Consider the following 26,064-nt stretch of genomic DNA (forward strand, 5'->3'; position numbering starts at 1 on the left):
CTTAATCTCCCTGAACCATGTTTCTTCATCTATGAAGTGGAGAGGAGATATTAACACTCACTTTTCAAGGCTGTCTTAAGAATCAGAAAAATATGCAAATGCCTGGGACATAACAGGTGCATAGCAGGTGGTGGCTAGTCTTGTTAGTTTAGCAAACACTTTTAACGGAGTCAATATTTTCCCAGTGGAGAATTAAAACTAGTTCTAATCTTCCCTAGCAGCTCAGTTGGTAAAGAATCCACCTGCAATGCAGCAGAACCTGGTTCGATTCCTGGGTAGGGAAGATCCGCTGGAGAAGGCATAGGCTACCCACTTCAGTATTCTTGGGCTTCCCCTGTGGCTCAGCTGGTAAAGAATCCACCTGCAATGCGGGAAACCTGGGTTCCATCCTTGGGTTGGGAAGATAATTGGAGAAGGGAAAGGCTACCCACTTCAGTATTCTGGCCTGGGTCACAAAGAGTGAGATGTGACTTTCACTTTCTTTCTTCTATTCTAATAATTTTACCTTGTAAAATTTGCTGTCTATTGTAGCAGGTATAACATGATCTCATTAATGTAAAACTCTATTTCTATAACTCAAAAAAGCAATTTTATAAAGTAGTTAATAATAGTGTTAACCAAGTAGACCTAGATTTAAAACATCTGAGCTGTGTGATATGACCAAGGCTGTTAGCATTCCTCATACTTCTTACCCCTTTGACATCAGTTTCTTCATATGTAAAAGTGGATTAACATGCAGCTGTTTCAAAGAGTTGATAAACTGATTAGCAGTTTCTGGTACATAGGAAACAGCTGATAAATGTCATCAGAAAGTGATATCTGGAAGGCTGCCAAAATAGTTATCTCTAGATGGTGAGATTTCAGGAGACATTCATTTTATTCTTTGTACTCTTCTGTATTGCTTGAATTTTTTTTATACAAACACATGTAATTTCCATAAAAGCTATAATAAAATTTTGTTAAAATTTACCTTCTGAATTCAAGTGTTTTGGTTTCATCTTTCCAGTACCACATCCCTAATCGCAATCCCAATTGCTGTAAAATGAAATGATTGCAGCAAAAATAATTAAAGGTTCAATTTAAATCAACATGTCATAATGAACTTTTAACAATAATTCTCACTAGTTGCTCTTTAACGCTATAGAGCCTTAAACTTTCTTTTTTTTAACTTGATGCCAGGATTTTAAGTTATTATTTCGGGTTGTAGTTTCAAGTAGACAGTAAGGGAGGAAGGTAGGGGAGAAAGGAAGGAAGGGAAGGAAGAGCGGAAGGCTAAAAGCCTGCAACACCTCAAGGCTCACCATAGCAATTTACCAATTGGGACTTAGACCACAATAAACTGGTGCCCAAGGCAGCCCCCATCTTTCAGAGGGGCTACACCTGTTGTAACCCTGATCCAGGCCTTCAAAAGCAAGCGAGCGTACTACAGGTTCGCACTCTCCAAGGCTACGTAGCTACCAGCTCGGAGCCTTTCCTCTCCGGGGATCCCAGCCGGACCGAGCAGGACTGCTTCCTCCGAGGGTTTCTTATTTTGCAGACAACCCATCAGAGGTGGTGAGGTAGAAATTTCCCACATCTGGATATCAGCGTGGGGAGCCGGAATTCAATTCTGACCGTTTGCTGAACATACCTCCATCATCTGGTTTATCGTAGACCACTTTGCCCAGGTTTCGTCGAGTGCGCCTCGCCCCAGGCTACGGCGGAGCCCCGCCCGGGGAGCGCGGAGGGCAAGGCCGCGGCTGAGGCAGTGGAGGGCGCCGCGGCCCAGCCACCGAGCCCCGTCGGGCGCCGGAGGTGGGCGGGGGCCGCGGGGTGGGGTCAGCCGAAGGGGCACTTACATCCGACAGGGCAGACTGCGAGTCCAACCGCCGCCCCCTCGAATAAAACTCCCCAACAGGACTCACGGTCTCTCGCTGGCCGCTTCAGAGCGTCGCCTGGAAACCGTGACTGGGGGCGGGGCCGGGGTTGGGGGCGGGACCCTGCTTCCTACGCCGCTGCGGCTGATGGACTTAGCTCCCGCCTCTGCTGACACCCTGGGCTGCCTTGGCGCGCTGGCGTCTCACTACGAAGCTGCCCGAGGGTTTTTTGCTTAGGGGTCAGTCCTTCGTGCCTTCCCACCGAGAAGCCAACCACGTCACTGGCTTTTTGAATTAGAAAAACTAGATTCAATTCCACAGGGAGGCTCCCTTTGTTCCCAAGTTTGATAGCACGAAATGAAGTTTAAATCCAGGTTGGAGAAACAAAATCCAGGCTGGGACTAAATTGATTGGGACGGGGTCGGGGGTGGCGTGGCGTGGCGTGAGTGGCGCAACCGTGGAAATCAAGGTTTTTGATGTGGAAGTCGTTTGAAGATACCCAAATGATCGGTGTTTGAGGATTTTTAAGGAGTGCTGCGATTCATGGGGTCACAGAGTCGGACACGACTGAGCGACTGAACTGAATGTATGTAAAGAATCACCCTGAATTAAAGTACTGAGAATTAATGTTGCAGAAAGCAAAGAACCTTGGTTTGTGTCAGTGGGTATTCAACGGTGTCTCTCATTTGTGTACAACTCTTTTGCAACCCCCCCATGAACTGTAACCCATTATGCTCCTCTGTCCATGGGATTTCCCAGGCAAGAATACTGGAGTAGGGAGCCATTTCCTTCTCCAGGGGATGGAACCCCCTCTCTCCTGCTTTAGCAAGTGGATTCTTAACCACTGAGCAACCTGGGGAAGTCCACGTTCAACTTCATTCCTGCATTTACTTTTCAAACCATGTGTCTTGTAATTTCTTCTTGCAACTGAGTTGATAGGCAGATTGTTTGGTATTTTCCCCCTTCTAACACTGATGGTAAGCAATGCTAAATGACACTATATGACTGGGAATGCCTCATATTCTGCTTTTGTTTTAGCCCCACAACTTAATTAGCATTAAATAGATGGTCAGTAAATACCTGATTTTATTTTCATATAAACTTATGAATCCCACATTGGTGGGATGGGTAATACCCATTTATTAGTTGGTCTCTTTTTTTTTTTCGGCTGCACCCTGCACACATGTGAGATCTTAGTGCCCCAACCAGGGATTGAATTTGACACCCCCTACATTGGAAGGTGGAGTTTTAAACACTGAGGAAGTACCTCGCATAAACTTTACAAACAAGAGCAATAGACACTCCACTGCTTCCCCTTAACCCCACCATCCTAGTCTACTTGGTAACACACAATCACTGTTCACAGTAGTATAAAACTGTAAACACCTAGATTCATGATCCACTCGAGTCCACTGCTGCTAACTGCTCCAATTGGCTCAGATATAAGGAAGCCCACCAGTACACTGGCAATGTTGCTTTGAGGCTATGGCCTTTAAGAGGCTGGCTTATTATAAGATGAGTCATTTGAAAAGAATTCACCAAAATATCCCAGTCATCAAAAGCTTTTCTCCAACCTGGGTATTTAACTTTGGGTGGGAACAAGAAGAAATAATGAGTTGAAGCTCCAAAAAGGAACAAGGAAGAACAAGGACTCTCGGTGGTACCCATTTATCACACTTCCAGGCAATCTCTTCAGTTTAGCTAAATGAGTGAAGAAATGCTAATAGAAAACCAAGGACCTTTTATACTTTACCGTGTTTAACTTTAGGCTGTCTAATATGCAAAACTAAAGGCAAAAATAAAGGAATTGAGAACCCGGAATAATGACCTACATAAAAGTTACATGACAAGTTACCACAGCTGTGCTAAAGGGCCATGTTAATACTTAGAGGAAACCCTGGATAACTCTGAAGGTACCATCTTTTATTTCTGTGTCACTAGACCCTAGCGAAAGAGGGAGTAGAAATTGTTTTTATGACTCTAAATAAATCATTATTTTTATTTTTTATTTTTTTAATCATTATTTTTAAAGTGACCCACTCATCTATTAGATTTTCCACCAGTTAGTTTTTTTTTTAATGACATTAGAAACTCACAACCTAATATGGAAATATAATTTTCTCTTAAAAAAAAAGTCATGATGCAATGAAGTAGGGGAAAGGTGCTGTCTAAATATTTAATAATTTCAAATGTCCTATAAGATTTTTTTTTGCCTAATTAAGTTCTCAAGATAAGAGAACTAAGAGCATATGACATAAAACTAAGTTGACTGTCTCAAATTTTAGGCCCAAGATATTAATTGGATATTATGCATATTTATACTATGAAAAAAATCAGTGGACAGATTTTCAAAATGTTATGGTTCTACTTTTAAAACTAATATATAAGAAACAGCAACACTAGTATTCGAATTAGCAACTCCATTTCTGGTGCTTATTTCTCCAATCTTCAATTCAAACATCCTAATCTGTACTAAAAGGGATGGAGGAAGAGTCTGACTTTTTCACTTGTTTAAGAGAAAAACATTTCAACATTAAGTAACACTACTAAATTTTAGAAATACATATATCCTAAAATATCTCCATCCTCAAAGCTGTAAATACTTGTAAAAAGAAATACTGACCTCTTCTTCTAAAGATCTGTAATTTTTCTTGAAGGATTTAAATTTTATATCTAATTTTAATGCTTAAGGATAGTCCTTCAGAACAGTTGTCTCATACATTAAATATACAGAAACAATTGAATATTACTGTTCTATATACATATATTCCTTTAGCAATTGTCTTGTGGTCATATGGATTTGAGATTCTTTAAAACTTCAGTTCCAGTATTCAAAAGCAAGAGAAATATGCCTCCCAACTTTTATAAACTACATCCAATTGAAATACCTTATCATGAGCCCCAGTATTTGATGTTCATGAGAGACCTTTTGATTTCATCTAGATAGTCAGATTATATTCATGTTTAAAATTATACACAGAATAAAGATTTTTAGTTCTCCTTGACATACAGAATATATTATGTATTTTAATATGCATGCTAAATTTAAAGATGTAAAGAGCACTAGTATCTCCTAACGCACAAGTCAGGTGAATTAACTTCCATTATACATATAAATTAATATGATAAATTTAGAGTAATCTTGTTTTGAAATTTCATACAACCGAAATACTCTAAACAATCTGACAGGTGTCTAGATTCATTCCCTCAAAACAGGGACAATTATGTTAATCAGACATTCAAGAAAGAAGAAATTAAGTCCCCGTTCTGAGAAATGTACTTTTTCAATCCCTAAGCATTCTATACATATTTCATTAGCTGTAGTCATGACCACTAGTCCCTAGCATAGTATTACTTTCAAGGGCAAGTGATGTTAATTATTCCTTAAACTGTAATTTAGCCTCATCCTGAACTCAAGTACTTTTTCCATTGTCATTTGACTATGGCTGATCTAACATCTGCTAAAGGGTTCCCATGAGTTATTGAGTTACCAGCTTTAACTGACCCTGGAAACATGAATGGCTACTTTAGTGGCTTTTTATCTTAAGCAATATTTAGATCTAGGTAAATTTGAGAAGACAAAAGCACTCAAGAGTTTTACAAATTACTTTTCAAAATAACAGAAAATGAAGTATCTACATAGATTGATGTTAGTGTTACAGCAAGTTACCAGAGGTCAGGCTATAGGATCAGAGAGATTACCATTTGGCATTTTTCTGATCCTTTAGAAACTAATCTCTTCTAAAACGAGGTCTCAAATGAGTCAAACTAATACCAAACTGCACTTAAAGACCCCCATTATACTTTGTATACTTTAAAGTTAGAGCAAGGGATAAACACTCAATAAAAAACTAACAAAAGGTTAACAGAATGAATATTACCTTGGTAAAAACTCAGGTGAAACGTCACTCTAAGGCTACTAATTACCAAGGTAACTTATCAAATATTTATGTGATGTTATCTGCAGTCAGTGAAATATCCTTAATGCTTCTTTGCTGATAACTTTCCACTCTGGCAACAGCACTGAAAAACTCAAGTTATGTTCACCTTTCAGAGTGTAAGGAACAACTACCTTTTAAAAAAATGTTTATTTTGAAGCAATTTTACAACTGCCTTTTTATCTCCCGCTTCCACCCAAATGAGACTTGTTAAAAGAAAAAAAATTCTATGTACAAAGAGTCAGCTCTTACGTGAGAGGACTGTGACCAAAGCTCAATATTTTTAGGCTATTTTGTTCCCTAGTTTTTATATTTCAAAAATTCCTCTCTGTGCTAGATATGGAAGAGTCCACTACTAAGTTTAAAATTAGCTTCTATATGTCACTGTTATCTTATGAACAACATGAAGTAAATCTACATCACCTGGAAGGAGATATTAAATTGTACGGTGAAAACATTAGATTAACTATGCATTTTCCAATCAGCTTTACTGAATTTCTTCCAAATTCTCCTTAAAGAGAATAAATCAGTACAAAGCAGATGAGTCAGTCCACTAAAATATAAACATGAACCCCCTTCTTCCAAGGATGTGGATTTTTAAAACTTAAGCCCAGGATAGTGGATTTCAAAGGGTTATATTTCTATCTGTAACAATCTCAAATTGGAAATATTGGAAAATGAACAAGTTGCATGTTGACAAAATATAGGACATTGCAGTTTATCTTTTTAAAAAAAATATATTCTAGTGATTTAAGGCAGGTATTGAAAAAGCACTATGATCCTCAAATCAGAACAACAAAAAACTATTATCTTCCTTTACCATCCAAGTAATTTAAGTGCTGAAAACATATTCTTCTTGAATTTGCCATATGCCCAGAATTTGAACTGTTTTACTAGAAAAAGTTAAAAGTTTGACTGAATTTGGGCTCAATATTAAGTGGCTTTAACCTTTGTCTGTTGGATCTTGTTTCAGATACCTGTATGCAGCAGAAACCAAACTTGTTTCATATTATGTTAGGCTATTTTCAGAAGACAACTCCTTTTGTTTACAGAAAATCTTTTTGTACTTAACCCTGGAATACAGCTTATTTTGCTGGAATATTCAGGTGGATTTTCACTTGAACATTTATGCCAACTCTGGTTTCTGTATTAAAAGGAGGGTAAAGTTTACCCAGATCTTCTCCCCTTAAGTTGCTGGTAATTCAAAGCAGGAAGCTCATCTGAGAATTAGATAAGATTGAGTTAGACAAATTTCACCCTATACTAATACCTTACTTAAAGACCTACATGGGTAAAACAGTAAAAAAAAACAAAATAAAAAACTCCAAGACAGTAATTTTTAGATCAATTTCAGCTTTTTACTTTTAAATCTGTATTTATGCGTTTGCAAAAAGTATGCCTTTCCTTAACATTACTGCAATGTTCACCTTTCTCTTCAAGTAGTACATACAAATAAGCAGTTCAAGCTTCTATGTATTTTATTGTTACCAAACTTCAGGTTTCCCCTCTCAAATCTCCATGCACAAACTAAGATAACCAAAAAACATTCAAGTCAGCAAACAAGCAAAATGCATTAAAGAGCTACCTCAAATAATGTTTCTAAAAAATCAAACTTTAGAACTAATCTTTTATCATTCAACTAAGTTGTTGCACCTTTCCTTTCATATGCATACACTGGTTAAACACTTCCAATAACAGATCTCGTATTTGGCACAAGGACATTTCAAAGAAGAAACAGAAACAAAAGGAAAAAGAAAATAGAAAGGAAAAGAGGTTTTTACGCTGTCTTGAGTGCAGGTTTAGTCCACTTCCTCGATGGTCGGTCCCCCGGATGCTCCAGAACCGCCACCGCCGCCAGGGCCGCCTTGGTATAGTTTGCTGATGATGGGGTTGCACACTCTTTCGAGCTCTTTCTGCTTGTGTTCATACTCATCTTTTTCCGCCATCTGGTTCCGGTCGAGCCAGTTGATCACCTCCTGACACTTGTCGAGAATCTTGTTTTTGTCCTGATCGCTAATCTTGCCCCTCAGTTTCTCGTCTTCCACCGTCTGCTTGATGTTGTAGGTATAGGACTCCACAGCGTTTTTGGCGGCTACTCGGTCGCGATTGGCCTCATCTTCCGACTTGTACCGCTCCGCCTCCTGCACCATCCGGTCAATGTCATCCTTGCTCAGACGACCCTTGTCGTTGGTAATGGTGATTTTGTTTTCTTTACCGGTGCTCTTGTCGGCGGCGGTGACGTTGAGGATGCCATTGGCGTCGATGTCGAAGGTGACCTCGATCTGGGGGACCCCGCGGGGCGCTGGGGGGATCCCGGTCAGGTCGAACTTGCCCAACAGGTTATTGTCCTTGGTCATAGCCCGTTCGCCCTCGTACACCTGCACCAGCACGCTGCTCTGGTTGTCTGAGTAGGTGGTGAAGGTCTGTGTCTGCTTGGTGGGGATGGTGGTGTTCCTTTTGATGAGCGGAGTCATGACGCCGCCAGCCGTCTCGATGCCCAGGGACAACGGGGTCACGTCGAGTAGCAGCAGATCCTGTACGTTCTCTGACTTGTCCCCGATGAGAATGGCCGCCTGCACCGCGGCTCCGTAGGCCACCGCCTCGTCGGGGTTGATGCTCTTGTTCAGCTCCTTGCCATTGAAGAAATCCTGTAGCAGCTTCTGGATCTTGGGGATCCGAGTGGAGCCGCCCACCAGCACGATCTCCTGGATCTGACCCTTGTCCAGCTTGGCATCGCGCAGAGCCTTCTCCACCGGCTCCAGGGTCCCGCGGAAAAGGTCGGCGTTGAGCTCCTCGAAGCGGGCGCGGGTGATGGACGTGTAGAAATCCACGCCCTCGTAGAGCGAGTCGATCTCGATGCTGGCCTGCGTGGACGAGCTCAGGGTGCGCTTGGCGCGCTCGCAGGCGGTGCGTAGTCGCCGCACTGCGCGCTTGTTGGGTGCAATGTCCTTCTTGTGCTTGCGTTTGAACTCCTCCGCCAGGTGGCTCACCATGCGGTTATCGAAGTCCTCCCCGCCCAGATGAGTGTCGCCAGCCGTGGACTTCACCTCGAAGATGCCGTCCTCGATGGTCAGGATGGACACGTCGAAGGTGCCGCCGCCCAGGTCGAAGATGAGCACGTTCTTCTCGCCTCCCGCGCAGCCCTTCTTGTCCAGACCGTAGGCAATGGCTGCCGCCGTGGGCTCGTTGATGATGCGCAGCACGTTGAGGCCCGTAATGGTGCCCGCGTCCTTGGTGGCCTGGCGCTGCGAGTCATTGAAATAGGCCGGGACGGTGATGACCGCGCTCTGCACCTTGCCCCCCAGGTAGGCTTCGGCGATCTCCTTCATTTTAGTGAGGACCATGGAGGAGATCTCCTCGGGGAAGAAGGTCTTGATCTCTCCTTTGTACTCCACCTGCACTTTGGGCTTCCCTCCCTCGCTCACCACCCGGAACGGCCAGTGCTTCATGTCTGACTGCACTGTGGCGTCCTCGAACTTCCGACCGATCAGCCTCTTGGCGTCGAAGATGGTGTTGGTGGGGTTCATGGCCACCTGGTTCTTGGCTGCATCGCCGATGAGGCGCTCGGTGTCGGTGAAGGCCACGTAGCTGGGGGTGGTACGGTTGCCCTGGTCGTTGGCGATGATCTCCACTTTGCCATGTTGGAAGACCCCCACGCACGAGTAGGTGGTGCCCAGGTCGATGCCAATAGCCGGACCGCGGGCAGACATCCTGACTGAGACAGGCAAGCGACGTTAGACGAGAACAGCTGGGGCAGAAAATCTGCGGCCTCAACTAACGGTCGCCTAGCACCAGACTCCGCGAACGCAACCAGCGTCTCACTCCCCTCGCTCGGCTCCCCACTCTTATAGTCGCCTCCCCGCCGCCTTTTGGAAACTCTCAGAGCCAATCCGCTCTCGGGACCGCCCGCCACAGGCTTGCCGGGATCGGAGTGACCGGCCTGAGGCCCAACAGACTTCTAGATGGATGAGGGGCGGGATTCCGGGCCACGCTAGGACGCGAGGGGCGGGCGTTATGCAAATGAGACCCCTCCCACGTGTCCGAGGCGGCCCGCAGTCCCCGCGGCCCCAGAGCGGCCTGCAGCTTGGGGGCGTTAGGCTCGCGCCTCAGGCCAGGTGTACGCGCTTTTTCTCAATTTTCACCTTCCCTGAGGCAGGATTCGTCGACGTCCGTTGGATTGGCAGGGCACGCAGGCAATGAGTAGCGCGGATTCCCAAGTAGGGCGGGGAGGAAAGGATTGGGGCGTGGCGCTGGGAGGAGTCGCGGAAGCAGAGCCGGGAGAAGGGCACCTATACGGTTTGCTCAGTTCTTAATTCCTGAAATGTCGATCAATTACTAGTGTCTCGGCCAACCTAGCTCGCTGGGGCGGGGCAATTCGTTCTGAGTTGGTGGCAGCAAAGAACTAGGGCCAGAGCTGGCTTTTTTCTTCTGCCCGCTTGTGGGCGTTGGCTTGGCGGGGCCTGGGCGTGAGGGCGGCTACAGCCCCGGGAGGAGGAGCTGGGTGGAGGACTAAGAAATGAAGATGAAGTTTCTAGGACGGGCCGTCGGCCTCCCGTAATTTAATTTTGCGTGCTTCGCAGAGTCTTGGTGTGAGCTATGGATATCTTATCTGGCGGGCGGGGGCAGCAGGAGACTGGGAGAGCTACGGGAGAGGCTGACCATTTTCCCCTGCGAGCGGAGGCCTACAGCGTGGGAGGGAGGCATGGGCGTGGTTGCAACTCTTCCCCTTTCTTGATCTCACTTTCCGTTTACCCTGCTTGTCTTACCACTTTAAGCTTCCTAGTTTCATCTCCCTGTTCTCTCGCCACTGCTTTTATTTTCCGTTTCAAGTGCTTTATCCGCTGCTTTGAGTTCTCCGGGAAGTCTGTAGTCAAACCCCACACGTTGAAGTATCATAAAATAACCCGGTCTCACGCCTCTCAGGATTCTCTTAACCCAGGCTATCGTAAACTCAGCTGAGTGAGAACTCTCAGAGGAGGTAGATAGAAAGGAGCGCAATTCATTCTGTCGTGTTTAAGAGGAATATGGGATAGGTGATAGAAGCAGGCTCCTATAAATGGGCTCCGGAAGGAAGACAGTAACAAAATAGCGGTAACACTTCACCTTATGTGGGGAAGCTGGAGACATTCATTCAACTTTAACAAGTCCCAGGATGTGAGAGTAAGACGACGAGTGCAATAGTGTGTCTTTATGAGGTTGACAGCTCAATAAAGAGCTAAAAATAGCTCAAGAGAAGTGCTATGGGGAACACAAAACAGGGAGCGCATCCAGTCGGGGAAACTAATGTTCCCGAGGGCTTCCTGTAAGAGGTGACATGACAGCTTCTGACCTTTGTCATTCTTTGCATGGGTTGTAGCATGGGCAAAGATAAGAGCAGTGTGTGCTGGGGGCAACTACAAGTTGAAGGTTGGTGTCAGTACATGAGGAGGGATACAAACAAGAAATAGTCTCTTCAGGTGGACGGGATATGCCATGATCTTTTCCCTGAGGCTATGGAGGCGTGGAGAGAAACATCTTTTGAAGGAAGTTATGAGACAGTGCTGGAGAAAAGCTTTTGAGAGTAACAAAAGTTATCTATAATTTAAAAAATAACGGTGACAGAATCCTATAAAGTTAACCAATGGATATTTAAGTTTCTTTTATCTAGTTGTGTATGTAATTTCGAATTTTTAAAAGTACATTTGCTATTAATTTGTTAATCTCACTTCACAATTCCCATCTCTTTTTCCATTAAAGAAGTTAAGGAAAAAACTTTAACTAGGAAAACTTTTAAAAAATTAGGAATATAGGGATCAAACCAAAAATTTCTATTGAAGTTGCCTTAAATGGTAAGTACGGATTTCTTGATTTTATTCTTAGAAATTCTTGTCTTTTGTGCAGTTAAAAAAGGGAGTTCAGGGAATTAGTGGACTGGAGAGCAATACACAGTCTTTATAGAACTAATGATATGTGATTTAGATATAGGGCCCAACTACAACTGAAAGCAGAAGAGAACTGTGAGAAACACTGACTCTACAGATCTGTTGTATTCAGTCCTCACACACCTCCAACAAAGCAAGATTGCGAAAAAGCAGACATGCCAATTCTTACACACAAAAACCAAAATTAGAGTTTCAGAGGGAGAGGTTCTTTTGTATAGTAACTATGTACCATCTCTCTGCACAGTTATTACATCTTGCCATCTAACTACCACATTCATCATTAATACAACTTTCTGAAACCACAGTAGCAATTTTATCTGTATTTTCATTAGCTGTATGTATTTTTTTGTTCTAACTTTTCACTCAGTAAATTGATGTTTCATACTTAAAATGGCATCCTGAGTTTGTCCCAAAAAGACACAGTGTTTGCATTTTTATTTCATATGAAATAAATTTTTGCAGTTCTGGAGCATTATCATATACTGACCTTTCTTGGATTTTTTAATGTTTTTCTCGTTTGTATGGATTAAAAATTTTTTTTTCTATTTTATGATTGTGACTAATAATTCCTTAAACTTGTGGCACATTAAAAATGATCAAACTTAGCAAACTTAAGATGAAATGATATTCATCAACCTCAGTAATGGTGCAGCAAAACAGGTAAAGCCCTACCTACTGGTGGGAATGTAAATTAGTACAGTCTTTCTGGAGGACTATGTGACAATATTTTTTCTTTAACTTAAATATGACCGTACCCTTCATTTAGCATTACTCTGTGGGATTTATCTTAAGGAAATAATGGAGCATGCAGGTATATTATTTATGATAACAGTGATAAAGGGGAAATGGCTTAAATATCCAACAATAAGAAATAATTATTTGACCTATAGTCATGAATTAAAAATTGTTTACAGGATTTTTAATGACGCAGGAAAATGTTTTTGGTATAATTAAGTGGAAAAATTAGATACAACAGTTTTGTATCATCTTAACCTCTGTGTAGGATAATCATATATATGAGAATTGCATCAAAATTGGTTATCTCTAGAGAGTAGGATTATCAGTAATTTTTCTAAATTTTCTTTTTTACAGATGATTTTTAAAGCTTGGCTATCAGCATTCAACTGAAATACAATTCACTAATCCTACTATTTATGTAGAAATTACTACTGATTTTCAACAGGTGAGATTTATTTGGCAGATTATAAATAGGGTGTTTCAAAATATTTTTAAAATCCAAAGACTGAGATTTTACACAGTCTGAATAAAACAAAAACTATATGTGTGTCAAATTTTCTCTGATGAACTCCCCAAATCCAGAAGAGTACCTGGAACACAGTAGTAATTCACTTGTTCAGTGTTTATTAAAAGTGACCCGAGACATTAAAAACTGGAAATAATAACTTCACTTTTTCCCTATATAAGAGGAAGATTCTTTGCTTGCCTCTTACATTTCTGTAGTAAATAATACTGCAGAGACCAAAAATTGAAACAAATTCACATCTGAAAATACTTGTACCTAGAGTTACAAAGATGAATAAGATGAGGTCTAAAACTGTGTGCTTGTGGTAGTAAGGCCTACCCTAAGGAGATTACCTGAGCAAGAATACATTTTTTCCAGAATTACTAGTAAAGAAATTTATGGATATTCTGAAACCCTCTCATTCCCTACCCAGGCACAACCTTCATAAAGGTTGTGGATTGAAGAGGTAATGTTGCCCTGAAGCGAGGAGTAGTCAGTAGCAGCCTGTAATTTGAGAACCTATCAGCAAACTGGAGTTCAACTTATTATATTTAAGATCTCTATGAATACTGCCATTTTATAATTCTTTGGATGTACCCAGTCCCAAAATATTTCTCCAATCACCTGTTACTAAAATTTCACCATCTGCTTCTTTGAATTTTGAAAAAGTCAGTCTTTAAAAGTTCTATTTGAATTGTAGATACACAATAATTGGAATACGACACTACTTTGCCTTGTATGGAAGGCTAAGGCTCCCAAACCTGGAAGAGAGACTTTTCTAGAAAAGTGAATCTGTGTAATAGCAGACAAATTGTACCTTCTTCAGTTTTGTAGAGTGCTAACCTTGAAGACAAGACACTCTTGTAGAATACTCTGAAATAATTTAAAAGAAGTAAAAGAATAATTTAAAAGAAGTCGCTTAGTTGTGCCAGCTCTTTGCAATCCCATGGACTATACAGTCCATAGATTTCTCTAGGCCAGAATACTAGAGTGGCTAGCCTTTCCCTTCTCCAGGGGATCTTCCCAACCCAGGGATGGAACCCAGGCAAATGTATAGTCCATCGGGTCACAAATAGTCAGACTCGACTGAGCAACTTTGAAAAAAGTGAAGCTGTTGTCTTATATATGGAGAATCAGATTCAATATGCCGTCATTGCTAATACTTACTAACTTCTGTGAAATTATTGCACTTATCTTTCAGAACTTACCCGAAATGAAGAGAAAACTCATTGCTGATCACTTGAAAAAAGAAAAACAATTTTTTAAACTCTCAAATGGAAATTTAACAAAATGAACTACATTGATAACATAGCTATTTCTCTGAATAAATTGTTATTTTGAGAAATAGATTAACCCTCTAAAAGAACTAAATACTATGTCAGTTAATTTTTATAAATAATTACCTATTTTTATATTATGAGGAAACCTAATTTGTTACCATCTGTTTGCCATGAGATAGTACTCTTCTAGTCATTCTGTATTGAAAGAAACCAGGATTTGGAAAATAAGAATTTTAGTTAATTCTTTGTGCACTTCTTAAGGTGCTCAGGAATACTATAATTAGCTATATCAGATACTTTATTATTCTGGTATTATAGAATGAAAGGAACAGATAACTTTTCAGTCAAATAATTTTTTAAAAAGAGCAAGGTTAGAAAAGTATAGTATAAAAAAAGTAATATAAAGACATTTTAAATTCTGAACATAGAGGAGGAAATTTTATTAGATAAAGCGTGGATTAAAAAATGTAACAAAAATTCTCTATATAACCCAATAGTCCATTTTATACTAATATACAGAAAGTAGTCACATTATAGAATGCATTTATATCATTTATAATTATTATAATTTATTACATTTGTAGTTTAGTACAGTCAAAATTTAAGTCATATTTCTGTTGTAAATCTAATTCCACCAGTAATCAAAAATTGTTGAGTTTCTACTATATTGATCTAGCACCTTGAATTATTGATAGTATTCTTTTATCTTTACTGTTTTGTTTACTTGTTAGAAGTCTGCAGTTCCATATGCTTGTTCATATTTCTAGAAGAAACTGGCTATAGTTTTTGGTTTTTAGACTATAACACTTCTCTAAATTTATTTATTTCTCTTAAAGCAGATGAATTCTTATGAATTTGAAGTCTTTAGTGGATTTCTCATCTCCCTTCTCACCGCTGTACCCAGTATCACATTTTAATTAACTTTTTCTGATTTTTTGTTAGTCTAATTATTAGAATATTCATGTTATTATCCTGCTTTATATCTAGAGATGTTAAATGTCTTAAATTCTGCATCTGTTCTTAAATATGCTCTTAAGTTAGATATCTTTGTGCAACTCCCTATTAAAACATTTGAAGGCATTGGCATAAAAACAAAACCATTTCTGAATATATACATCTTGATATTGCAGATGAAACAGTAATGATTATGATGATGATATTGAGTTGACTACGCAGTTAACCAAAACTACAGATATATTCACAATATGCAAATAATATGGCTGTAAGATTAATATGGTTGAGAAATGTATGTATATCTATCTTCAGGTTAAAATATCATCAAACATTTCATTTTCCCATGAAAGCTTTTTTAAACATGTTAACAGTGGTTTCATTCAATACTTAGTTGAATTTTGTCTTGAAATTTGAAAACTGAGAAGCATGGTATTATGTTTTAATACCAAGAATAAATGTTTAACAGCTTATTCTGCCTATTAGGTTACATTGCTAAATTGAGAAGAAAATGTGACTTGATACATTCTTCTTGGTTGTCTGTGATCTGTGAATATATACCACCGTGGAAGTAATACCACTTCTATTTTTTCTCAAAGCAACAGACTTAAAAGGGAGCCTCATTAATATTAATAATCAAGATTTGTGACTGGTTATATACAGTTAAAAAAAAGAAAGGCAAATGTCACATTACAGTAAGCAATAACTAGATTATCTTGTTAAAATATTGGTCTTACACGTAACTTCTTTGTACCCACATCTTTTTATTTATAACCTAAACTACAGAATTGGTATGTAATTTTTGAAACTAACTACCTTTCATGATATATAAACTGTAATTCCATTTAAGTTTAGAATTATATGTGTTTACACAGATAGGTGATTTTCTTACTTTATAATGTATTTCTAGTAGCCTAACAAGCCCTTTTATTTTAGGAGGGGCTCTTGAAGATAATTAGCATATAAAGTTTCATTTCAGTGTAGCTTTAATCACTGATGTTGTTTTCTTTAGCAGATTTTTTACAAATAATAGAGTCACTGTGAATCGATTTTGTCACAACAAAGTGATTCCAAAGTGATCTTTACTGAGTTTTCTTGGATCCTTGCAACTGGAACTTTTGGGGTTGATGAGGTTTGTCAGAAGACAGAAAAGATGGTGTCACTTCAGATCTGATATTCCTGGGTCTGGACTTAAAGATTATCTGTTGATGATTGATTCTTCCCCATGTCCTCTCCAAATTCAGATCTCACTTCTCCAGAGGTTTAGAAGGCCCTATTTGACCACTGCCACACAGAAAAAGACAAAACTCAAGAAAAATAATATTACAAGTTGACTGCTCTACAAGATACAACATAAATCTTAGGTCAGAATTTCATCACTTTTGGCACCAGGCCAGCACACTGTTAATTGAACAAAAAATGAGAACAAAAGCACAGATCCTAAAACTTAATTTCTTCCCTGATGTAATTCACTATACCCTTTAAATATAAGGTATTCTTTTCACCAATATAATTTTTCAGCTATTGGGGCAACTTTTTCTTACAAGGGCTAACATAGAATGGGTAGGACTCATAAATATGAAACAAAGAGGAGGATAGTCAGGTAAAGTAGGGAGGAAGGAAGCAATTAAAAAGTATTTTCCTTCAAATAAAATAATTTTACAGTGTACTTGTTAATATCAAATCTCTGAATGAAACATACATCTAACAAGTTCATGTTCTTTTTATGAGTGCCTTCAGCCATCAGGCTAACATTGTTCTCTTCAAATATTGTTTTACACTCTGCAAATGGAAATAAAGTACACCCATACACAAAAATGAGTGTTCCTTCAAATTCCTAAGTTCATAGCATTCCTAACCTGCCCCAGTGATTCTGGGTAGAATTTTATTTTTTGCAGCAATGATTTGCCCTAATTTTGTAATAAAAGAAATTTTTCATTTTTTCCACATCAAGGAGCAGATAAGCATTTGAAAGAAACAATGACTTTCATAATCGAGATGTTTATACTTCTGTCATCTAAAAATGAGCTCTGCTGGTTCTGCTATAAGCAATTGGTTTAAGTAGAATAAAAACAACATAGTAACTTTCTAAATAAAGCTTAACTGGGATTCATGAAATGTCTACCCATTCTTTTCTCAAATAGGTAAGTACAAAGTTATTCAAATGTTCCCACATAAAATTACTACTATTCCTGACTCATGAAGTCATGTTTTTTTACATTTTTGTCATCTTTCAGTCCTAGAGTTTCCTGTGATTTTTTACTTATTACAGTGGTGATTAGTACATTGATACATTTAATTCAGAGGCAAGTACTGAATTATAATCTTCATAGTCTTGCCAGCAAGTAAGATGATAAAAAAAAAATTATAAATGGCTTCCTGCCCACTAGTGATCTGTGGTAGAATTTGATAGAAAAGATAAACAATTTTGTCACTAATAATGGACCTTAGTGATTTGGTTCTCCTAAATATAGTAAGGGAGCAACTTAAATGGATTTAACTTCTTAATGCTAAGTCAACTAAGCATATGCATATGTTATTAAACTAGTTTAAGATTAGCATGAATTTATAAGCTATTGTCATTTAGTTATTATTTACCAATATTTAGAGACACAGACATTCTAAATCCTTGCACTTTTGCCTCTTGCCAGCATATAAATTTATAAGTAGCTAAATTTCACTTGGTCTAGACTCAACCCATGTTGGGGCTTTCCTGGTGGCTCAGTAGTAAAGAATCCGCCTGCCAATGCAAGAGACACTGCCTCAATCCCTGGTTCAGGAAGATCCCCTGGAGAAGGAAATGGCAACCCACTCCAGTATTCTTGCCTGGGAAATCCCATGGACAGAGGAGCCGGGAGGGCTACAGTCCATTGGCTCACAAAAGAGTCATGACTTAGGGACTAAACAGCAACAACCCGTATGTTACCAAGGAATAAGTCCTTGAGTTTGATAGAAGGCAATGAAAGTGGGCCACCTAAAAGATTATATATTTTGTATGGAATCTTCACCATCTTCTAATCTCACCTTAAAAAAAAAAAATATTTGGCAGAGAGATCATTAAAGTAGTAGGCTTTGTTAAGTAACAGTAAAACCTATTGTATAGGTTTTAGAAATCAGGCAATAGATGCATGAAATTAAAATCTGATTAGATGGGGAGGGGTGTTGTTTCACTTAAACCAGTAGACTATTCCATTTCTTAAAAGTTTGCTGCTAGGTTAGGGTGGACAATTGTTTCCTGAAATTATCTTTCATTTACAAGTAAGGTTGTAAGTTTACACTAGGAATACATAGATATTTCTGGCAAATTGAATTACAAATGGCTAGAACAACTTGTTTTTAGAGATTGCTCTGTAAACTTTAATCCTTACAAAATGATAATTAGGGATTTTGTTTTTTTAGCCAAATAAATGAATTTCTTATCCACATCACCTGCTAAGGCAAAAAGAGGAAAACATTCTGGGGTCCTGATTTGAGGGGGCCACAATGGAGATTTTCAAATGATTTATCACATAACCAATAAAAGGAAATGGTGACTGGTCAGAGGTTAAAACATAACAATCAGGAATAGGGAAAACAGAGGCAAAACATCACAGAGGTAGAAATATAAAGGAAAATTATGAGTATTTAATATTCATTTCTAAAACATCATTCTGAATGATCTACTCAAATAAAAATGTTTTGCTTCTGATATATTTTCACATTATTCAATATGTTCATTAAGGTACCACTATTACCAGCTATCTTACCAGGCACAGTAGATGACAGATGATGAACAAGGAGCACAGAATCTCCTAGGAGCTTTGTCATACGTATTACCTGAACTGAAAAGGCTTTTCTTTGTACTTCTTGGTTGTAAAGTATGTTGCTTAAGTACAGGAATGTAGGAATCAAGTAGGCCTAGTTTCAAATTTCAGTGCTAGTATTTAGTTTCTGTATGATCTTAGGAAAAAGACTCAGTCTCACTGAACCTCAGTCCCCCATCTGGAAAATTATTGATAGAATACTTACCTCATAAGGCCGATGATTCATTAAAATTACATCTGTATCAAGTGTTTAGCAAAGTACAAAAAGTGTTAATGAAATGGATGATGGGATTACTGAGAGCCCTGGGATGGGTAGTTCATAGACTTCCAAATCTGGGCCACAAGTTCTAACACCAAATCTAACTTTACTTGCTTCAGTTCCCTGGCATTCATTCTATCACCTTGTTTACTGCACCTCAGGTATCAGGAGATGGGAGACATTCCACAAAGTTATGTTCCCGCAGAGCCTTTGGTATCCTGGGATCTTAGGCATTGTCAAAGCCTTCTATCACTGAGAAGCATATGTCACAAAGGAGGTGGGGGTGGTGACAAATGATGAGCTAATCAAAGTAGATTAATGGCAAAAAAAAAATGTGTAACTCATAAAACCCATTTAGAATTAAGAAATATACCAAACTACTTTATTCTCAACTATGTATGCTTATACATATTCAAGCTTTTCTCTTCTAGTTGGTACTAATTTAGTGTTTTGTTAACAAGTTTTATGTTTAACTTAAACTGTTACACTGGTTCTTTGGGGAATTTTCCACAGATCTATTAAATACAGAAGTTCAACTAGTGATATATAGGAATATGTATTGTTTAACCAGAGAATGTTACAAACCACCACCAGCTTCTCTTCCCACTTTTTATAAACATTGGAATATTATCTCACATTTATGCATATCCTCGGCATGTTCATAAAAGCTGTTTCATTAGGCATTCTGTAGCTCTGATGGAATTAACCATTATTTTAGCCTATCAAATTCTATTTTTACTCACCTCACTTTTTTTTTACTCAATGTTTTTACCTGGCTCATTTTTATTCTCAGCCACAATTCTTGTGATTTTTACTTAGCCTATAATTTTTCCTTTTAATTGGTGCTGACTGCTCTAGAAAACTCTGTCCTTATTTTAATTCTTTAATTTTTGTATCTAGCCCTTGGAGTGCTTCTTTTTGTTTATACTCAAACTTTAAACATTAGCCATTTTACTCACGTAAGTCATTTCTCTGAATATTACTTTAAAAATACAGGATTAAGACAAATTTTGAGTCATAATCCACTAATCTCTGAGATTCTTAGTCCTGTTTACTAAAAATTATAAACATCTGAGCTGCGCTGGAATTGGTGGCAAGCTTGCTAAGTACTGACTCCATTCCCCCAAGATTTTTTGCTGGAGAACAAAAGGCCCTTTAAGAGACCGTATTTGTAAGAAAACACAATATTCCATATATAACGATCTAGATTTCCCCTTCATTTTCACATTTGGAGCCTAATCACGTAAACTACAAAGACAGTAGGATGGAGGCAACATCCACAACCTTGATTCACTGTCTTCATATCACTGGAGGGCAAGAAGCAGTATTAAGTAGCCACAACTCTGTAGCTCCACTCCGGGAGAGGGAAGCGAGAGAAAATGGCTAAAGAGGTGTCGGATTGATTTCAACCCCCCCCCCCCGCCCCCCCCGCCCAGTTTTAAAAAGAGGCATGTAGTCATTAAAAGAACTCTTTCTTAATGAGGAAAACTGTACATAAAGAAGCTTGTACTGCTGTAGCTGGCTGCAAAACAAAAGGCGTGTGCTGTATAACGAGGAAAACGCATCCTGCAGTGTGGCTTTGTGAAACTATAAACATCTCAGTTATGTAAAATTAGAGATTATCTTTAATGTTTATATATTTGCTTGCTAATTGGCTGTTAGTACATGTGTAAAACTAAACCCCTTTCCCATTGTGTTAGAAATCATTTTTTACAGAGTGGTAGTATTTAGAAAGGCTTCCATTCTTAAAGGCTTCCCAGGTGGCTCAGTGGTAAAGAATTCACCTGCCAATGCAAGAGACATGGGTTCAATCCCTGGGTCAGGAAGATCCCCTGGAAAAGGAAATGGCAACCCACTCTGGTATTCTTGCCTGGAAAATCCCATGGACATAGGAACCTGGCTGGCTACAGTCCACGGGGTCGCCAAAGGAGTCGAACACAACCTAGGGACTAAACAACAAACTTGTTCTTTAATGGTGGGAAAGCCATTGCAATAGAGGCTTTGAAGAGGGTCATGGAAAAAAGTGGTTCCAAAGAAAGTGATGTCTACTAAGATGCTATCTATATACTTTGGAAATTCGGTTTGAGATCTTTTCTCTGTTCTCTGATGGTCTCTGGATTTGTTACAGAACTTTTATCAGGTTTCTATTAGTAATGTATATACATTTTTAAGTTGCATTTCAGATTTAATAACTTGATAAACGAAGAACTAGGATGAATCATTTTTCTTGCTTTTTCTGCTATATGGCTTTTTAAAAAAAATCCTGATTTCTCACTTGTCTTTTTGTGTATTTCCCCCATCTCTACTTCCCATTATTTTGTTCTAATACTGTATGGCTCCTGTACTATTTCAATTCTTAACACCTCAACATGTCCCCACAAATCTCTGAGCACACACTGTGGTCTTCTTCTCTTTCAACTAAATCTATGCCAGTCAATATGTCTCTCAGTTCCCCTGGCAAACTTGTTCTTTTATGCAAATTGTATACAAAAATATGACTTGCATATCTTTAAAATGTGATATAAACAAGAATAATACTGTTAAATTACTGTTCATAATCACAAAATTCTATTTTTAAATATAGGAGTTATTTAAAATCCCTTTCATTATGAGAAGGGTATTACTATGCAAGTAATTTACATTAAAACACATTCTATCCAACAGATGTGCTGATTTGTGGGCTGGTTTTGCCAGTTTTAATTCACATGTAATTCATGTAGACCTCATGTCAGCAACAACTAACAGTAATATTACTTTATCTAAAAAATAAACTTTCCATTTATGTTGTTATTATTTTATAGTCCTCAAATTTTATAGTCCTTTACAGAAAAAAAAAGGCATGTTGATAAACTGTAATTTTCCATAACACATTTTCTCCAAATCTTAGTATAAAACACGAGACATGTTTTTTTTGCACACTCTACTTTTATAGAACAACCAGATTTGTGATTGATTTCTTTATTTTATTAGATTTATCAATATACATGGCAGCTTTCTCAAATCTCAAAGTAAGTTCCAAAAGTATGTCATTTTAAAGGTGAAAAATCATTTTCCTTTAGATGTCATCTTCCTAGAAAGCTATTAAAGTCTATTTATAAACAAAAATAATTGATAAACTAACACACTTTAGAAATCAAAATATTTTAAATTATTTTAAATGAATACAAGATATGCTTTTTTAATTAACTATCATAGTTAAATTTAATCACAAAACAAAATGACTTGTCCCCACTAATTTGTCAAGTGGAGTAAAGTCATTGGGTTTTTACACTTAATATAAGTTTTAAATGTGATTATTAAATGATAATATTTTATCAATTATAGGAAATATTCATTTATAGGAATTTCCTTAGGTCCATCAATCTTTTTAGGCCAAGTTTGAGCCCATGTCAACCTTCAAGGTTAGATTCAGCGCACCTAACCTGCCTACTAAGTTTTCAATTTAAGAATATGAATTTCACTGGTAAGACAGGGAAATAAACAGTGGCTAAATCATTGTTCAACTTACAAAAAAAAAGAAGCTAAAGTAAATGGGATAGTTTTAAATAACTACTTAAAAATTATTTTTTAATTTAAACAGGAATGGCCAATGATATTGGGTTTAAAATTTCACAAGGTAGCCTTAAAAAACAAAATAAAATAAAAATTGTGACATCACCACCTTACTGATTAAAAAAAACAACCTATGCTTCAACAGTCACTGAAGGGGTAACAACCACTTGTAATCTACATTTAAAAGTAATTTTAATCATAGCTAAAACAAACTAAAAACAAATAATTCTATTAAGAAATAACAAAAATGATAAACATTTAATAACACCTAAAATGTATATACTTAAGATCCTAAACAAAAATATTAACGGTAAAAGGGCCTTGAAAATTTTTTTCAACAATTCCATCTTATAAAATCATTTCTAAATAGCTCATATCCTTTGCTTTGGTGTTTTGTCTCCTATCAGCTAAACATTTTACAGTAGAAAATCACTTATGTTCTTTTCAAATGCTTGGCATTATAATGTGATCTCATATCTTTCCTCAAGTTAAATTTTGCTCCACATATTCCACATGTATACAGATGAATATCCATGTGCTGCTCCAACTGTTCATTATTTGGAAATATCTGAAAGCAGACCTGGCATATAGTCTCACCAGCAGATAAATGAGAAATCATATGCCGTACATGGTCATGTTTTCTGAAGTTGCCTTGATCACAAATGGAACAGACATACCTGGCCATGCCTTTGTGCATGTCATTGTGCAGGCGCAACTGACGTTCTCTTAAAAACTGCTTCCCACATGTCTGACAGACAAACTGTTTTTCCTTGGTATGAACAGTATAGTGTTCTCTTAAGTGACACCGCTGATAAAATCCTTTCCCACACAGGTTACAAAAATGCTTTCGTCTGTGATCTCTTTCATTCTCTTCCATGATGGCACTCTTAAACACATCTTGGTCTAGGCAGCTAGACATATGTTCAACCACTAGATTTTCAGTTTCAAATCGCTGGCCACAATTAGGACATCGAAAAGGACAGGCAGAATGTTTAAATAACTGCTTCTTTTGGATACTGTTCATCTGGAAATGATTGTCTCTAAAATCATCCAACATTTCAACAAACATATCCCTTATTTCTGACTGTTCATCAGGATTCTCTTCCATATCCATCTTCTCCTCGGCATTTCCTAACCCGTTCATTGTTAGATCTTGGGGCTCTCCACATCTCTGGGCATGCTCCTGAAGCTGTCTACCCTTCACAAGTATTTGTCCACATTTGCCACATGCACAGATATTTTCGATGTGTTTGGCCAAGTAATGAGATGACAGGTCCTCCTCAGTTATTGTGAGCCCACACAGCTCACAAGAAGCATTTTCAGTATCCTCTTGTACAGGACTGCTATTGTTCGGGGGCCTCATATTTTCTAAACCACCTCTTTCATCAGCATTTATTGACATCCGAGGTTTTAGAGTTTTCCTCCCACTTTTTTTAATACTGACATCTTCTTCAACATAGTATCTATAAAATGGCTCTTCAGCTTCGTCTTCTAACTCATCATTGTCAGTGGACTCATTACAGTCTTTATCAGTAACTTTAATAATGTTAAAGTCTTTCAGTTCATCTGTAGGAATATCCTCTGGTTCCATCTTAATGATGATTCTTTTCCTCTCAGCGGCTCTGCTCTTTTCTTCACTGGCTAGTTCAGACTCCACTGTGCTACTTTTTCTGCTTCCAGTGGTTGAAGCTGAGTCATCAGCAGCCTGGCTTGTGTCTCCTCTGTATTTGTCTGTCTGTGCAGAAAAGGTTTTAGAAGAATCCTTTTCACCAAATTCAGCTTTGATATTACTGTCTTTTCCATCTCTAATATCCACTAATCTATGATAGGATCTTGTGTTTTGGTATGAATGTCTGTTAGTACAGGTTAGCACATGCTCATCTAATAATTTTTCACAGCTAAAGCCAAATCCACAGCTATCACAGGTAAAACTCCGTCCAAAGCGTCGTGATACACGTTCTTTTGGAGTAGATAATTTGGACACAGAACTCTTTTTACATACATCAAATAATGGCTCAGGAAAATTACCTAATTGCAACGACTCTTCATCAGGCTCTCTATTATGTGGTGTATTCACTGTTGAACTTGGCTCTGCACACCACCTATTAGCTTCACTGCCATTTCTAGCCACAGTGTCTTCATACATTCTCACCCCAAATATCATTTTGCTGTTCTGTTTGCTAGAAGCAGAAGATGAACATTTTGAACTAGAACAGTCTGCATCCTGTATGTCTTCTAAGCAGTCAGGAACATTGTACAGCTGTAGGTAGTTCATTGCCACTTTAAACTGTTCAAAACTGGAAGGAGCTGTCATAATTTTTCCTAAATACATGAACTGCAAAATGAGATCAAAACACTCAGCACTAATTTTCATGTTGCTGAGATTCAGTTGTGCAGTACTATGCTGATGGTTCATGAAAAACATTCTAAAATAGGAGCTACAAGCAGCTAGAACTGCTTTGTGTGCTTGAAAGTAAATGTCATCAATTGCAATGCAACAGTCACAGAGAAAACCCCATTCCCTTTGGTTGTTTAGCTGCTGAAGGACGTAGCTGCTGTGGCTGGGCTTTGCCATCTTCTATTAATTAGAGACCTATGTAAAACAAAAACATTAAAATCAGACAAGAAATCAGAAAAGCACTTGAAAAAAAAGAGCTGTCCATTCTAATATTGTAAAACTCAATTAATATATACCTGAATCACTTTTAAAACTTGAAGATACCCAGCCATTTATTCAAGCGTCTCATTTTTAAGAAATACAAGCAAAGTTATCAAAAGCAAAACCCATCATTTTGGTTTCATTACAACTCTAGAAGGAAACATGCAATTTCAAACTAAATTTGAAAAGAAAAAAGACACTAGTTTTAAAGTACTTAAAGAATACAAACAGTGAAAGCAAATAAAATAGCAATTTGAATTGAAAGTAATTCAATTGCTGAATATTAAAAAAAACTCTTCAGGTGATTGATATAAAGGAATTATTGCTCATCCTTAAGTGTGATGCAGGAATTCTGGTTGTGTTAAAAGCATCCTATCTTTTAGATACACATACTGCTGTGTTTACTGATGAAATGATACATCTAAGATATGCTTGAGAATAATCCAGTGGGGTGGGTATAGGGCTATAAATGATACAAGATTGGTCCTGTGGTGATAACTATCGAAGCTAGGAAGTAGACATAATTCTATTTTTGTATGTTTGAAAGTTTCCTTAGAAAAATTCTACTCACTAAAGCTTATTAGACTACATGCAAATGTCAC

The 26,064-nt window shown here is 38.2% G+C and overlaps 2 protein-coding genes and 1 non-coding gene across 3 annotated transcripts; 1 reads left to right on the plus strand and 2 right to left on the minus strand.

The window, feature by feature from the left end:
* Positions 1-7,517: 7,517 nt before the first annotated feature.
* HSPA2 (heat shock protein family A (Hsp70) member 2) lies at positions 7,518-9,504 on the minus strand. The gene has a single exon (XM_068965615.1). It carries the CDS (start codon positions 9,502-9,504, stop codon positions 7,594-7,596), a length of 1,911 nt encoding a protein of 636 aa, XP_068821716.1. The 3' UTR covers positions 7,518-7,593.
* A 4,627-nt stretch (positions 9,505-14,131) lies between these two features.
* Positions 14,132-14,200, plus strand: LOC138074783 (small nucleolar RNA SNORD2). Its single transcript, XR_011144591.1, has one exon. It is a non-coding gene; the product is annotated as a small nucleolar RNA SNORD2 (small nucleolar RNA).
* A 2,236-nt stretch (positions 14,201-16,436) lies between these two features.
* Positions 16,437-25,391, minus strand: ZBTB1 (zinc finger and BTB domain containing 1). The gene is made up of 2 exons (XM_068964789.1): positions 23,481-25,391; positions 16,437-16,473 (listed from the first exon to the last, which is right to left on the minus strand). Exons 1-2 carry the CDS (start codon positions 25,376-25,378, stop codon positions 16,437-16,439), a joined length of 1,935 nt encoding a protein of 644 aa, XP_068820890.1. The 5' UTR covers positions 25,379-25,391.
* Between the last annotated feature and the right edge of the window lie 673 nt (positions 25,392-26,064).

Source organism: Capricornis sumatraensis, chromosome 2 (assembly GCF_032405125.1).
Source record: "Capricornis sumatraensis isolate serow.1 chromosome 2, serow.2, whole genome shotgun sequence".
Lineage (NCBI taxonomy): Eukaryota > Metazoa > Chordata > Mammalia > Artiodactyla > Bovidae > Capricornis > Capricornis sumatraensis.

What these genes read in the sequence shown, in the direction of transcription:
- HSPA2 (XM_068965615.1), bottom strand. Translation starts at nt 9,504, where the DNA reads ATGTCTGCCCGCGGTCCGGCTATTGGCATCGACCTGGGCACCACCTAC.
- ZBTB1 (XM_068964789.1), bottom strand. Translation starts at nt 25,378, where the DNA reads ATGGCAAAGCCCAGCCACAGCAGCTACGTCCTTCAGCAGCTAAACAAC. An exon ending in ATGCACAAAGGCATGGCCAG is followed by an intron (nt 16,474 to 23,480) that starts GTATGTCTGTTC and finishes TCTGTGTGGCAG; the next exon opens with TGGTCAAATAGGGCCTTCTA.